Below are 17,024 nucleotides of genomic sequence, written 5' to 3'. Positions count from 1 at the left end.
TTTTGAAGACTCTACTTGTATCACATTGCTTTCTTCTACTGGCCAAACTAAGCCACTTACTAGTCCTAGATTCAAATGACAGACAAATAGACTCCACCATTTGATGGGAATTTGTAAAGTCACATTGCAAAGGGATGTGCATATAGGAATGGGAAGAATTTGGGGCATTTTTTTTTTTTAAATCTACCATATTTCTCAGTTAAACTAATAAATATAGACAGGAAGCATATGTTAGATAGTAATGGTTGTAATTGTTGTGTGCTATCAAGTCAATTCTGACTTATAGAGTATTATAGAACAGAGTAGAACTGCCACATAGGGTTTCCCAGACTGTAATCTTTATGGCAGCAGATCGCCATGTCTTTTCTTCCTTGGAGTGGCTGCTGGATTCGAACTGCTGATCGTTCGGTTAGCAGCTGAGCTGCTTAATCATTGTGCCACAAGGAATCCATGGTAGTAGTAGTAGTAACAAAACAGAATAGAGGTATCGTTAGTACTTGTTTTAATTGGATTTTTAATTCTTATCAAGTACTAAATTGTAACCAAATTAATGTGATTCTTTCAGTGAGCTCACAAATACCTTCCATAGAAGTATAAAAGTAAATATATAAAAATCTTAAGGTAGTTATGTCAATGGTTGCTGTATTGGGATTTTAATTTTATCTTTATAATTTTTGTTCTTTTAAAATGTTCTAGAATTATTGTGATAATAATAATCAGAATAAAAATTACTTTAAAAACACTATTTGTTCTGCTTAGCAATTTATTCATTTTGAGCAATATACTTGGAAATCAATGGATAGTCTTAATGTGCTCCTAATTGAAACTGAAAATTAATCTATAACAATGACACATTAAAACATGTCTATGTTTCTTTCAAAGATATTTATGAGATCTTGACTTTGAGCAAATTAATATTTTGTGATTAATGTGAATATTTGGTCATTTTTCTTTTTCCCAGTGTTTACATTTTGGTTTCCCCTATGAATAGTAATAACTTACATATTGTATTTTCTTGGAAAGGTCTGTCAGAATGTAAAACCTTTCAGAATTTAGGAGAAAAATGTTTGTATTCCTATATTACCAAGCATAAACTGAGAATATAATAAGGTCTCAATAAATAATTTTTAGCATTAATATTTCAGAGTTAGAAGGTATTTGATATCACTAATTCTAATCCATCCATTGTACCAAAACAAAAAAAAAATCAACCCTGTTGCTGTAGAATTGGACTCATGATGATTCTATGTGTTTCAAAGTAGAGCTATGCTCTGTAAGGTTTTCAATGGCTATAATTTTATGGCTACCCATCTGTGATGATCTGCATAATGCTATGATGCTGGAAGCTATGCCACCAGTGTTTCAAATACCAGCAGTGTCACCCATGATGAACAGGTTTCAGTGGAGATTCCAGACTAAGACAACCTATGAAGAAATACTTAACTGTGCTCATATAGAACCTGTACATAGATCAAGAGGCAATCATTGGAACAGAACAAGGGGATACTGTGTGGTTTAAAATCAGAAAAGGTTTGTAGGAGGGTTGTATCCTTTCACCTTACTTATTCAATCTGTATGCTGAACAAATCATTGGAAAAGCTGGACTATATGAAGAAAAACATGGCATCAAGACTGGAGAAAGACTCATCAACAACCTGCAACACGTACACGATACAACCTTGCTCGACAAAAGTGAAGACCACTTGAAACACTTACTGATGAACGTCAAAGACTACAGCTTTCAGTATGAATTACATCTGAACATAAAGAAAACAAAAATCCTCACAACTGGTCTGATAAACAGCATCATGATAAATGTTGAAGAAATTGAAGTTGTCAAGGATTTCATTCTACTTGATCAACTGTTAATACCCGAGTAAACAGAAGACAAGAAATCAAATGACATATAGCATTAGGCAAATCGGCTGCAAAACGCCTGTTTAAAGTGTTAAAAAGCAAAGATGCTACTTTGATGACTAATGGATGCCTGACCCAAGCTATGGCCTTTGCAATTGCTTCATATGGATATGAAAGCTGAACCATGAAAAAGAAAGATCTACGGAGAATTAACATATTTCACTTGTCGATGTTGGCAAAGAATATTGAATATACCATGGACTGCCAGGAGAATGAACAAATCTGTCTTGCAGGAATTATAGCCAGGACACTCCTTAGAAGCAAGGATGGCTAACATTAGACATGTCATCGGAAAAGACCAATCTCTAGAAAAGGACATTATGTTTGGTAAAAGAGGGTTAGCAAAAATGAGATGTTGCCTCCACCAGATGGATTAGCATAATAGCTGTGACAATGAGCTCAAACATACGAACAATCGTGAGGATGGCACAAGTCTAGGCTGTGTTTCTTTTTGTTATACATAGGGTCCCCATGAGCCGAAGCCAAGTTGATGGCAACTAACAACAACAACCTTAATGCCCTTCTTCTGTAACACCCATGGGTGGTTTCAAACCACCGATGTTTCAGTTAATTCTAGAGTGCAAACTGTTTGCGCCACTCAGGGAGCTATTCATTGTACAGATGGGCAATCTAAGATAATGAGAGGCTGCTTACCCAAGGAGTCCCTGAGTGGTGCAAGTGGTACAATGCTTAACTACTAACCAAAAAGCTGCATGTTTGAATCCCCCCAGAAACTCCTCAGAAAAAAGGCCTGGTGGTCAAATGCCTAGAGATCTACTTCTGAAACAACTCAATGGCAACTGTTTTTCTTTTTTTTTTTATTTGCTCAAAGTCATATAGTATTAATTGCAAGGTGTAAGACTTGGATACATTCTTTTTTCTTTCCTTCCTTCCTTTCTCTTATCCTTCATTCCTGCCTCTCTCTTTCCCTCTCTCCCTCTCTCCTCTCCTTCCTTCCATTTCTCTCTCCTTTTCTTCCTTTCTTCTTTTATCATTTCTTGAGTGCCTACTTTGTCGATAGCAAACTTTACACTATAAAATTAATTGAAGACCAAAGAATACTAAGTAATATTTAAGAAAACTGTCAAGAAAGTTCCAAAAATCTGTATGTAAAGAGTTTATTCTTGTAATGAGCAAGTGGAGAAAATATATGTTTTAAGCAGGCGAATAAGGCAGACGTAGACCTGATGCTTATTAAATGTGTGCCAAAGCCCTGCAATAACAATTTTGCTTCCCCTTTGTATAAAATAATCTTCAAGGTGAGAATGATAAAGAAAACTTACCAAGAGATTTGAAACTCATGATAGGCACTTTTAATGAGTTTGAATTTTCAAGTCCAGATGAATAATAGGCTAGGAAAATTAAACTATTTCCTGTTGTGATATATGAGTTACTATAGACAATGTATACAAAACATGAATAATGAGAGAGGTGTTATACAGTTGGAGATTGGCATACTCAAAATTAGAAAACAATGAGTTCATTCTGACAGAGCAGTGAGTTTGAATTTATTCTATGATAAAATTTTAGAAAGAATTTTTAATCACATATGTTGTAGGTAGTAAAAAAAAAGTAAAGAGTTTTATTTTCTTTTTGGTGGCATTGGCTATACATTAGAAGATGAAAATTTGTTACACGTGTATTTTGAGCTCAATAATACCTTTTACAAAGCACTTACAAACTACAAGGAGAAACCTGGTTGGATGAGAATATATTAAGGAATAGTCATAAGTGGTTGATAAGCTATAACTAATGAGCGATTGTCAAAGTGGGTAGAACTTTAGAGGCATGTTGCAGTACTTTGAACTTGTCCATATACTTTTCATCAATATTTTATCAATAATGTGGATAAAGAACCAAAGACTTGCTTTTTGAACTTCCAAATGACTCAAAGCTAGAATAAAAAGTTGATATGAATGACAAATAAAGATTCAAAACATTCCAGAGAGATTAGAAGGATGCAAAACAAACAAAAAATGCAATTAAGAGAGACAAATACATAACCTAACATTTTGCTTCAAAATCAGTTGCATGAGACTTACACGGACTTCTATTTTGATAGTATTTCATTTGATAGATATAATCTATTTCATATTAAGTTTAGAGTAAATGCATTTCAACTTCTCAAAGTTTAAGGTTTTAAGATTCAATGATTCTGTTATTAGTCGTGTTCTATTGTAATTGTGTATCCATCCTCTTTCATGAGTTGAGACAATGCAAATGTTATTTCAAGGAAAATTTTATGGCTACCTACTTAGAATAGTTTTGAAAAAATTTATAATCCAGTTTTAGTGCTAGTTCATGTCAAAATTTAAAGAATAATTGAATATTAAAAACACTTAATAGATAAGCTTTTGTAATATATTGAACTCTTAAATTACCTTAGTTGGTGGCAAATAGTGTAAATATAAATACACTGATAAACCACAAACGTTATTTTAATTAATGAAGTAATTGTTCAATAAGATACAAGTCTCTTATCATTGCTATAAAACTTAGTAAATTTTTATTGTTTTTCTTTTAAAAAAATCCTTCTCTTTTGGGAATGCTGAGAAATAAAGAAAAGAGATTTATGAGAATTAGGTAGTCAATATCTAGTGGATTTTCTATCTTTATTTATTTACATATGAAGCAAGTTTTTATTGACAGTGAACCTTATGCCAGACAATGTGGTAGGTACCAAGAATATTTTAAATTTAAAAAAGTCACACTCTTTGCCTTCATGGAGCTTATAGTCTATTAGAATTGTCCGACATTATTAAAAAATTCCTACAAATTTGTGTAAAGTTATAACCGTCATAACTGCTAGAAAAGTGAAGAATATAGGGTTTTGGTAGTATAAATAAAAGCAGTTATTATTCTTATCAATGAGGATCATGGATAGCCTTCCTGAAGAACTAATGAATTATGAATATAAGTGATAGTTTACTTAAAGAATATTTGGAAGAGTTCAAGCTAGGCAGTGGGAAAAGTCTGTCCAGGCAGCAAGAAAAGTGCTGAACATGAAGATAGTCCAAGATGAACACACTGAATCAGCTTGGAGGACATTCCAACTAAAGATGTATAAAAACAAACAAACAAAAAAGCCTCATTGCCATCAAGTCAATTCTGAATCATAGCAACCCTATAGGACAGAGTAGAACTGCCCCACAGTGTTTCCAAGGAGTGGCTGGTAGATTCAAACTGCCACCCTTTTGGTGAGCAGACATGGTAAATATCGCAACCTTTTTCCTAAGAGCAATGAAAATTCTTTGAAAACCTTTAAAGTATGTCAGGGAATATGGTTGGATTTCCTTAAAAAAAAATAACTGGCTGCAATACAAAAACTGGAAAGGTAGGTTTCAGGTAGCCTCATAAGAATGTTATTTCTTGGGCACAGAGAAGCAATGATGAGAACTGGGAATAGTAGAGAAGTGAATTGATACTAGGATCCTCACGGGATAAAATCAGCAGTTCTTACTGATGGGTAGAATAAGGAGCATAAAGGTGGAGCAGGTGATGAGGACACCAAGTTTTATGACTTATGTAAAAAGATATAATTCTTTGTGGCTGGAGATATTGAAGAGGATCCTGGGTTAGAAATGAATATTATGAATTTGGTCTTGACTGTATTAAATTTGAGGTGTTTTTCAGATACCTGGTGGAAATGTCAAGTATGTAGCTGAATAAATCAGTCTAGACTCTAGAGCTCAGAGCCTAGATTATATCTAGTAATTTAAATTTGTGAATCATGTGTGTAGATGGGGACAGCAGATGGTATGGATATGGTTTCTTCCATATCCATAGGAGCAGATGTAAAGGGGTAACCCCAAGCCCAGGGGATTGCCCTATGAGCTTGAAAAAGGGGATGAGACAGAGCGTCACACCACGTCATGAAATACAAGGGAAAAGGTTTAAAGTGGAGGGAGCAGTCATCACTGTCAAATGTCATCAAGAGATTTAATCACATAACTGAATTACATTCATTTGATTCAGCGATGCAAAGATTGAGAAGTGCTAGTTCCATTTAGTAATCGAGTATTCAACAATGTACATACAAAAGGGTCTTTCCAGAGTGATGGGGATGTGTGGAAATAGAGACAAATCTTTACAGAAAATTGACTGTGAAAAGAAAGAAAGTGTAGTAAAAGTTACTGAGTTTGTAAAGAGTATTGTTGTTGTTAGGTGCCATCGAGTCCGTTCCAACTCATAGTGACCTTATGCACAATAGAACAAAACACTACCCAGTCCTGCATAATCCTCACAATTTCTGCTATCCTTAAGCCCATTGTTGCAGCCGCTGTGTCAATCCATCTCATTGAGGGTCTTCCTCTTTTTCACTGACCCTCTACTTTACCAAGCAATAGATAGTACAGGGAGAGGTTTTTCTGGTTTTGTTTTTATTTTAATGAAAATGAGATGTATCTTTTAATAGAAAATCTATAATTGATAGGATGATGTTAAATCCTTAAGAGACAGATGTTTAAGTATACTGAAAAGAAGAGAATTGATTGATAAGTGTATTGGTGGAAGATTGGTCTTAGATAGGAGAGGGCAGGGATTAAATAAGAGACTGGGTATGGGAGGCAGGTTAAAACCAAAAACCAAACCCGTTGCCATGGAATTGATTCTGACTCATAGCGACCCTATAGCTGTAGGCTAGGAGGTAGAAATAAATGTGAATTTTCATCAGATACCTTCTATGTTCTCTATAAAATAGCAGTGGAGGCCAACTGCTGCAACTTGGAGGGGTGAAGTTAAAGGTTTCACGAGGGTAAAGATTTGAAAAGGAATTGTAGAAAGTAGACAAATGAGTTGACTGCCCCCGACCAAAAAAAAAAAAGTAAGTGTGGAAAGGGTATAAATGACCACTTTTTTTCTGATCATTTCTGGTTGTTTATTGATATTCCAGAATTTCTGAATCAGTGGTCTGTGTCCTTTCTCTGCTCCAGAACAGCATCTCCAATACAAGGAGAGTATTATAATCATGTGAACTAGAGTGGTCCACTCTATCATTGGTGCAGAAGAATGGAGAGAAGCACCGTGTTAAGGTGTAATTGCCAGAGACAGGAAAGTGTGTGTATGTGTGCGTGCATATATGTGTGTGTATATGTATGTAGTTTGAAAAGTCCCATTATGTGATTCTGATATTCCCTCCACAAGAAGGCTGGTAATTTCTCCTTGAGAATAGAATGGATAAGAGTTGAAAATGAGCCAAAATTAAGGAAGTTCTCCATAGAAATATGACAAATTATTATATTTAATATAATAATGTAGCATACACAAAATATGATATACATAAAAATATTTTTTCCAGAAAAAGAATACATTGGTCCCTGGATTATCTTTCTTTATTCTATTATTGAAATTCACATGGTGATACCTAGAGGTGCCCATTGTTATAATCAACAGAGAGTGACCATTCCAATGTACAATTAACATATAAGTGTAAAACCCTTAATTATTTATAAGCAAAATAAGTATGAAAATTTTACAAATACTCAGTCAACATGTTGTCAATAAATTCCTCCTTAGGTGAAATTTGCTAACTTTGGTTGAGACATTAAATCCTTTGGGTCACTAGAACACCAGTTAGTAAATTACTGATCCATAGCGCTTTAATGACCTGTAAAAACAAATGCACTTTCTGAGAGCTTAAATGAATTTTGGAGAGTTATTTATTCACTGTTAAGATTGAGATAAATGAATCCCTTCACGATAGTGATATTAAACACCCTCACATTCCTTTCTCAAATAGATAAACTGAAATTCAGGCAAGATGGGATTGGAGAGCTAAGTATCCAAGTTAGATTTTTCAATCTGAAAATTGAAATTTCTAATATCTAGTTATTAAAAGTTAAAATACGAGCTCAAAAGCAATAATATTTAATCACTGACAAGTTTATTTTCGTATAATGTTATTGACTTTAATTTCTTTCAGTTAATAATTCTAAATGCATGATACCTGTATTAATATGACCTTGTTGCAATGTAGGGAAACTCTGGTGATGTACTGGTTAAAAGTTTGGCTGCTAACCAAAAAGTTGGCAGTTCGAATCCACCAGGCACTCCTTGGAAACCCTATGGGGCAGTTCTACTCTGTCCTGTAGGGTGGCTATGAGTCGGAATCAACTCAACTGCCGCAGGTTTGGTTTGGTTTTTGGTTGCAATGTAAATAGTAAGAAACAACAACAACAAAATTTCAGACTCTTAAAAACTATACTAAAGCCAGTTTCTCTGACTGTCTACTATGTAGGTCATTTGGAAAAAAGAATGATTTCTTTCAATATGGTAAAATGGTTATGAACACAGATTTCAGAGTGAGAAAAACAACTTTATTATCTGGCTTCTATGTTTAATAACCATGAGAACAGAACGAGTTACTTAAACTCTTTAAGTTTTCATTTCTCCATCTGTAAAGTGGAAGGGAAAACACATAATTCATAGCTCATTGCAAGGGTCAGATAAAAAATGCGTTTAAATACTTAGCACTGGGTCTGTCACATATGTATGGAACTGGCATAAATACACACATACACTTGATGCTAAACTTTAGCTAGAGTATTTTTGAGATAATTATTACTTCAGAGAATAGATTCATCTGGATTGGTTTAGCATTCCACTAGGCATGTTACTTTTCGTGTCTTTTTTTGTACCCCAAAACAATGAAAAGTTTCTACCCTATTTTAAACCAAAACCAGTGCCGTCAAGTCGATTCCGACTCATAGCGACCCTATTTTAGACAATAATAAAAACATAGATAGGAAGGAACGAAGAGAGGGAGGGAAGGGGGAGGTAAGAGGGAAGGAAGGAAGGAAGGAAGTTGGGAAAGGGAGAAAATCTGAAAATGTTCAACACACAGATACATTTACTAGTATCTATATTTGTCTGGAAAGGATTTTCCACGGGTGTAATTACAGCCACTGATCATTATTTCAAACAAGATGCACCTTTTAGATGTTTAAATGCATGAGCTCATATCATAGAATTCAAATGTGAAGTCATTTACTCTGCTTTCACGGCGGTTCTGTCTTATGTGTTTTAAATAAGTAAAGTAGCACATGCTGTGGTTGTGACTGCTGTCACTGAAAATCTAAGGAGTCACACGCTGAGAAAAAGGATTATTACTCCAAGAAGAATTGTGTCTCCTTAATCTTTAATTGCTCATTAAATGTTTCTGAAGTGTGTACAAGAAAAATCATGGTGGAGACTTCTAGCATATGGCATTATAACTTAGTGCTGTAAAAGCTCTAACAAACTCTAGTATGTTTGAAGCACAATAATATAAATTTTGATGCAGAAAAATCTAGACTAAAGGTAAAATGCCAGGTTTAGGTTTTAAAATAACCTACCTAATAATTTACATAGTGAGAACATATTGACTATCTTGGGGGCGTTTTCTCAGAAAGAATTCTTTAACATAAGCTTTGGCTTTGCTACTGTATTAATAATGTCTTTGATAAAATGGCCCGACAAAAAAAGACAACTTCCTTCAGGTGTTATCTGTGCCTGAAATATTCTGTACTGATTTCACTGGCATAGATAATATGAACAAGGTTTTTTTTTTTACTCTGGTGGGACAAGATTTGAAGTAACAAATGCAAAATTCACATATAGATTTTCTGTAAGAAGTCTCTGCAGTGTTTTTCAGTTTATATAAAAAGACTTTAGATGTTGCCTGAGGCATCTATTTTTTTTTCCTCAAGGCAAGTTGCAGTGCCACAAATCGAATTGTTTTTCATACTGTTAATGTATCCCTTTCTCTTTCAATTTCTCAGAGAGCCGACATAGGGATTTCTGCGCTAACCATCACCCCAGATCGTGAAAATGTGGTGGACTTTACAACACGTTACATGGACTACTCAGTGGGTGTACTACTTCGAAGGGCTGAAAAGACCGTGGATATGTTTGCCTGTCTTGCACCATTTGATCTCTCTTTATGGGCTTGCATTGCTGGCACGGTCCTTCTAGTGGGTCTACTGGTCTACCTGTTGAACTGGCTTAATCCTCCACGATTACAAATGGGATCAATGACTTCTACTACTCTCTACAACTCCATGTGGTTTGTGTACGGATCCTTTGTACAGCAAGGTAAGGAGAAAAAGTACATTAATTATTTTTAAAATGTAATGTTTCAAATGCCATGGATTCATTTGCAAAAGTTCTGTGTCTGACATCAATAAGTGGTCTAAAGGGTCCTCACAGCAATGCTCACAAGAGAACATTTCCTGCTCTCTCCTAGTGGATTTCAAACACGGCAGGTTTCCAGCAATAATGGCTTCATTGTCTTTTGATGTAAGTTCATTTTCATCAACAAAGGCAAAAATGAATGTCGGCGGTAAGTTTCACCAAAAAGCTCCAGATCAGATTTTCCTCCCCAGGTTCTGACATTCTACTTACTACTAGAGCAGATACTGTTTAATTATTTACATATGTAAGAGATGGTAGGGTTAGGGTTTTTTCTTTGTCGAAAGACATTAGTTCATGTATTAAAAATACAGGAAAAGGCTGATTAAATGTACATTTAAGAAAGAAATCTTATTTTTTATCTTTCACTTTGATATATAATATTTATCAGCAATTTAACTTACTATTTCATTGTATTCTAAAGACTATCTGTGCTTTGTTATTCAATTCCCAGTCTATCTCACTCTTTAAAATCCTTTGATTAAGTCTGTGGCTCCTTAGTCTTACTGTTTCAGCATAGAGTAATATTTATTGAACTCCTTATTTAGGATACTGTTGTCATAGAGAATGAAATAATAAAATGCTTAGCGAATTGGTAGCCTTTTGCACACTTGGCGCATGTATTAAACAGGAAAAACGTGTCACAATGAAAGCGCACGATATTTTTGCCTCAATACTTATAATTTTTAATAGCATCTTACCTTTTATTCATGCTTGCTATTGGACCTTCCATTAAATTTCATTCTTTTAACTTATCAAAAGATTTATCTAGACTCTTCATCTCTACTTCCTCCCTTCTAATCTATTCCATAACCCTCTGTAAGCATGCTTCTCCCTCCTTCCTTCTGTATCAAAGGTTCTTACTAAGGCTAACTGTAATTTTATATTTGTCCTGGACATTTTTGGAGTGCTGGTAGCACAGTGGTCAAGAGCTTGGCTGCTAACCAAAAGGTTGGCAGTTCAAATCCACCAGCCATTCCTTGGAAATCCCATGAGGCAGTTCTACTGTGTCCTATCGGATCGCTATGAGTTGGAATCAACTCAATGGCAATGGGTTTTTTTGTGTGTGTGGAAATTTTTACTTCATTAATTAATAATTAATGAAGTAAATATTTAATCCACACTATTTATTTTAGTAGAACTCTGGTAGGCAGAGTATACAATGGTGAGCAATAGAGTCTTTGCCATCATGAAACTACGAGTCTAGTGAGACATAAACATATGAACAGCCAATTACAATGATATGTGAAAAGGACCGTGATAGAGCTAAGCACAGATCTTTATGAGATTATAGAGATAAAAAAAAGGGAAGCTCAATATACCTTGGTGTAGCAAAGAAGGCTTTTCAAATTGGTACTATATAAACAGAGACATAACTATGCAAAAGATTATTAAAAAGGGGGATGAAGAAAGGAGATGTAAAAGTGTAGGACAGAATTTCAGATGAAGAAGTGAAAAAAGACTTGAACATAGACTTTTGAGGAGGGAGGCTGATAAAGATGAGACTAAAGATATATTTGTTATCAGAAATTTGAAACTGATCCTCAGGGAAATGATCAGCTATTTAAAGGTATTAAACAGGGGAAAGTGTGTTCAGATTTGTACTATAGAAATATGCTGGTTGTAGCATAGCGAATAAATTGAAATAGAACATTGTAAAAAGTAAGAAAATTAGAAGGGTATCATAATAAATGCATAAAGAGTTCTTGTGGCTTGAACTAAGGTAAAGTGACATTGGGAATTAAGAGAAGGGTATTGATGAAATGAATGAATAGAACTTGACAAATTATATTTTATATATATATATTGTATATATGGAAGACATTGGTATGTAGGAGATAATTGAAGCCAGAGGTGTGAATAAGATCATTCAGAATAGTTATTCTCAACTGAATACCCTCACTGAAGACCACAATCCCAGAAAGGAGCCCTGGTGGTACAGTGATTAAGCACCCAGCTACTAACCCAAAGGTCAATGGTATAAAACCACCAGCCATTCCATGGGAGAAAGATGTGGCAGTCTGCTTCCATAAAGATTACAGCCTTGGAAATCCTATGGGGCAGTTCTACTTTGTCCTAAAAGGTCACTATGAGTCAGAATCGACTCTACGGGACAACAGGTTTGTTTGTTTGTTTTGGCTCAGAGAGGGCCCAGGACAGAGCCCTAAGGAAAGAATGTGTAGAGGTGCTATCAGTGATGACTGAGAAGAAGTGGAAAGAAAGATGCAAGTAAAATCAGAGCATGTATGTGATACACACAAAATAAAGATAATTTATAAAGATGGAGGGTTTGATCAACTGTGTTAAACATTTCAAAGGATGAAGTAAAATTAAGGCTTGAAAAATGATCTTTGGATTTAGCAATTAACTTGTTATTAGTAGTATTATAGTGACTATGGCTGCATAACAAATAACTCCAAAACTTAGTGGCATAAAACATGTATTTGCTCCTTGATTCTGTGGGTTAGGAAGTTAGACAAAGCACAGTGAGGATGGTTCATCTTTACCCCATGATGTCTCTGGCCTCAGCTAGAAGACTCAAAGACTGGTGGCTAGAATCATCTGAAGGCTCATTCACTTCACTCACATGTTTGATGGTTGATGCTGGCTGTAGGCCGGGGGCCTCAGTTTGTCTCCATGTGGGTCTCTCTGCATAAGACAGTTTGGCCTTTCTTATAGCATGATGGTTTATTTCTCAATGGAGAACATCTCAAGAAGGGAGGGCAGAGTCAATAAAAGAATTTTGTGGTCCAGGTTTGAGATCACAAACTCGTGTGATGTTGTGAGTTCCTTTTGCAGGGAACACCCTGGATGTGCCCATCCCATAAGTTTGTTGTAAGAATTAAAACGGCTAAAAAGTTTAGAACAGTTATTATATCTAAGAGGGATTCTTAGATATAATAAGTGTTATAGAAGTGTCACAGAAATGTCTATTAAGTAAATAAAATATAAAACCAAATTAGACTCAGCTATAGATGGAGAGGCACATACAACAAAAGCATAACAAGGCTTATGATTTTAGACTACAGAGGAGATAATGGCTGATCCTGAGGTATATGGAGCAATGCAAAAATAGAAGACTCAATGACAAGAATGTAATAATGGAAAGTTGTGAAGTAGTAGTAGGAGACAATAGTAATAGTCTTGATGAGGTTAAAGAACAAAAACAGTGGAAACATCAGAGTGAGAGAGTTTGAAGAATGTATTCATTAAATGGGACAGCTAAACTTAAAATTTCTGAGATAGAACAATGTAAAACAAGTTACAGGTATATGAATGTGGATTCCTGAAATTGAGGGTTGGTGAAAGACTTTAAAGCTGATTGAGGAACGGAGAGGCTAGGGGTTAGATGAAATATCTGTAATGATTGCTAGCTTACCCTAGAGAGGAAGAAAAAGGCATGTGCCAAAGTTGTCAATAAATGAAGGTGTTGATGAATATGAGCCTTGACTGAAGATAGATGATATAGCTAGAAGAAATTAACCTCTGTTTTCATCTCACTTTGGCCCATTATATTCACCTTTTTTCATTCTGTACCTGGTTTCAACAACCACTAATATGCAGATGACTTCCAAATCTATGTCATCCAACCTTGAATTTCAGATTTGTACATCCAACTACTCGCCAGACCACAGTGTATATATCATAGGCACCACAAGTTCCAACATGTCGAAAATTGAATTCATTTTACACTTTAAACCTTCTTAATCTCTCACATTCTCTATCCCAGTTGATGCATCAATAACCACCCATCCACACATATTAGAAACGCTGACAACAGTTTTTATTTCTTTCTTTTCCTCATCCCCTGTCTCCAATCAAGTCCCGCCAGTTTTACCTCCTAGATGTTCCTAGAAGTGAAACTCTGTTCTTAAGATTACCAACACTAGGCCTACCTCATTTCTCACTTGAACTATAGAAGCCTCAGAACAGGTCTCCCTTTTTCCAATTTTGTCACCTGCAAATAGATCCTCCTCTTACATGCATATATACCCAACTTATTACTCTCATGAGAGATGTCTACACTATTTCCATTCTTTGAATATCTCCATGGGTTCCCAAGGCCCACAGCTTTAAGTCTGATTCTTCAGAGCATGAACAATATTCTACCATGTGGCTATTGTCTAATGCTCTTGATTCTCATCTCTTTCCACTCTTTATTGTTGTTGTTGTTAGATGCCATTAAGTCGGTTCCAACTCATAGTGACCCTATGAACAACAAATGAAACACTGACCAGTCCTGTGCCATCCTCACACTCATTATGCTTAAGCCCGTTGTTGCAGCCACTGTGTTAATCCATCTCATTGAGGGTCTTCCTCTTTTTCCACTCCTTGCCTCATATGTAATTGTCAATCACTTCAAACTGGTTTTGATTCCTTGGACACAAGATGAGACTGTTTCTTATCTCTCTGCCTTTATTTCTGCTCTTTCCAGTTTCAGAAATGCCTTTATTTCTTAACTTATGCATTCTCCACACTGTCCTCTGCATAAATTCCTATAAACCCACTAATTCTTGCTTTGGTCTCGCTTCTTTCAGTAAATACTACTGGGATTGGCAATAATCTTGTATGCTTTTTAAGATACGTGTGCCATAGTACTTACCATGCTGTTGTTGTTGTTGTGTGTGTTGTTGGTTCTCACTCATAGCCACCCTGTAGGAGAGAGTGGAACTGCTCCATAGGGTTTCCTAGGCTGTAATTTTCACAGGAGCAGATTGCCAGGTCTTTTTTCCCACAGAACAGCTTGTAGGTTAGAACTACTGACCTTACAGTTAGCAGCTGAGTGCTTAACTACTGCACTACCAGGGCTCCTTTGTACTTACCATATTATAGTGTGATTTCTTGTTATTTTCTCATTTGTTTCTACCATTAGACTTCTGAGTTCTTTGAACACAAGACACTGTTCCCTTCACCTTTACAATCCCTTTGTCTATAGCTAGCTCAACGTCTTGCATATAGTAGATATTTGATAAATGTATATTGACCAACTGAATGAATTAACAAATGATAAATACTTAACTAAGTCAAACATTGAAGCACTGCAGTATGGTCTTTATTAGATTACAGTGGAAAATGAAAACATCACCAAAACTGTTCCCAGTGTCATGAAGCTCAGTAAATCAAACAAGAGTTTATTTGGAATGTCCCTATTGAGTGTGTTTTGAAAGTAGCAAAGATGAGAAACTTATAAATAAGATCTCCTATTGGTTGAAACCTTGTCTTGGAGGATGTTGACATGTTTATGGAATGGCTTTCTGATTTCTGCCTCCAGGTGGCCAAATCTCAATAAGCTTTGGAGCACACCCACGAGAAAAAGATAAATAAAATTACCCATATGGTTAGCATGCTATTCCAGTTCTGTAAACATGCAGCAGATATCAAAAGTTATAAATACGTTAAGCACCTTTCTATCCCAACTGTGCCCTTAAATGGTTGCACAGCTTGTAGGTTGATTGTACATTTATTCAAATTCATAATGATGGGTAATTCTGAATTGCATATGATTAAATGCTTCATTTTTGAAATGCTACTATTCTTCCACTTGCTAACAATGAAAAGGTGAATTCATTACAGGATATTGAGAATCTTTATGCTCTAATTAAAAATAAATTAAGAAAAGGCTCATAAACTCTGTGAAAAATGAGAATTAATCAATGACAGTGTCCATCCACAGACAATGGAATTGGAATTAGTGATAATTTCCAATAAAAATGTAGTCTTTTAAGAAGACATACAGCTGTTATTTCAGAATTACAGCCTTTATTGAGCCACTACAGCGGATTGAATAGGGATAAAGAGGCACTTATGTATTATCTGATAGATTTCTGAAAGAGAGTTCAGGGACAGCTAAAAGCAGAAAGATGTTAAATATATGTGAGTTGTTTACTAATCCTGATTTTTTTTAAAAAAAAACTGTAACTTCAAAGCATTCTGGAAAAAAAACAACCTAGGGAATCCAACTGTGCAAAAGCAGTATGGTCCATTATAGCACTAAACTCAGTACATCTGTTTGGCTGGAACATTAGAGCTTGTGAATGAGGTTGTTAAAGGCATGAATGAGAGACCAGTTTTGTAAGAATTTTGTTGTTTAAAACTCTTTCATTCTCCCTTGTCTCCATATCTATGTGCATATCTTACAATTGACATACTTTACAAAATGGAGTTTGATTTCGGAAGATCCTTTATCTTTAGCTTCCTGGCAGTGACTCTTTGGATACCATTTGAGCCATGGAGGATGCCTACGACTTGTTCATGTTGTATGTAATTTATTTGCTGTTTACATGCAAAGGGCAATCTCAGAGTTATCCTCAGACATTTTTCTCTGATCCTATGAAGTATAAATATTTACAATCATGAAAAGTATTTGAAGAGGTCAAATACAAGTTCATTTAGCAGCAAGCATTTATTAGTATCTAATATGTTTCTTTTTTTAATATGTTTCAGGGAAAGGACAGAAAGGAAAACAAAAAATAGCTACAATAACTGATTTAATAAATATTTCTTGATATAATATATGCCATGACTAACCTAAAGATTTTTTAATATGGTGATAAATAAGAAAGACACACTCCTTTCAGGAGTGTTCAGTATCGTGTAATTGAGCCATAACCAAATTTTGACCAAAATAAACCACTTCTGATGAGAGGAGCAGACAGACTTACTGGAAAGAGTAAGGAAGAAAAATTCCTTTGGTAGCTTTTTTAAAGATCGAATAGCTCCACAGATGCTACTGATGAATATAAAGAGGGTCTTTAGGAGTGGTAGAAATACTGAAGATAATATGATAGCTGCTGCCCAAGTGTTAACATGAGAGGCAACCCACTGGCTTTGAGATCCCAGGACAATTTTTGGAAGAAAATAAAGAGTTCCTCCCACTGCCAGATGGATTGCGCTATTACAAAGAATCACAACTTTCTTATTTTCACAAAGAGAGTCAGACA

General features: G+C 35.3%; 1 protein-coding gene across 1 annotated transcript in view; it reads left to right on the top strand.

Moving 5' to 3' along the window:
• Nucleotides 1-17,024, top strand: part of GRID2 (glutamate ionotropic receptor delta type subunit 2) — a 1,658,713-nt gene that overhangs the window by 1,320,320 nt on the left and 321,369 nt on the right. Inside the window, exon 11 of the mRNA XM_049885711.1 lies at nt 9,675-9,987. Within this exon, the coding sequence (XP_049741668.1) occupies nt 9,675-9,987 (313 nt within the window). The remainder of the gene's footprint in view (nt 1-9,674; nt 9,988-17,024) is intronic.

The sequence above is a fragment of the Elephas maximus genome, chromosome 5 (genome assembly GCF_024166365.1).
Source record: "Elephas maximus indicus isolate mEleMax1 chromosome 5, mEleMax1 primary haplotype, whole genome shotgun sequence".
NCBI lineage: Eukaryota > Metazoa > Chordata > Mammalia > Proboscidea > Elephantidae > Elephas > Elephas maximus.
Note: the sequence above shows the minus strand (reverse complement) of the source record. Positions and strands in the feature narration are given on the sequence as shown.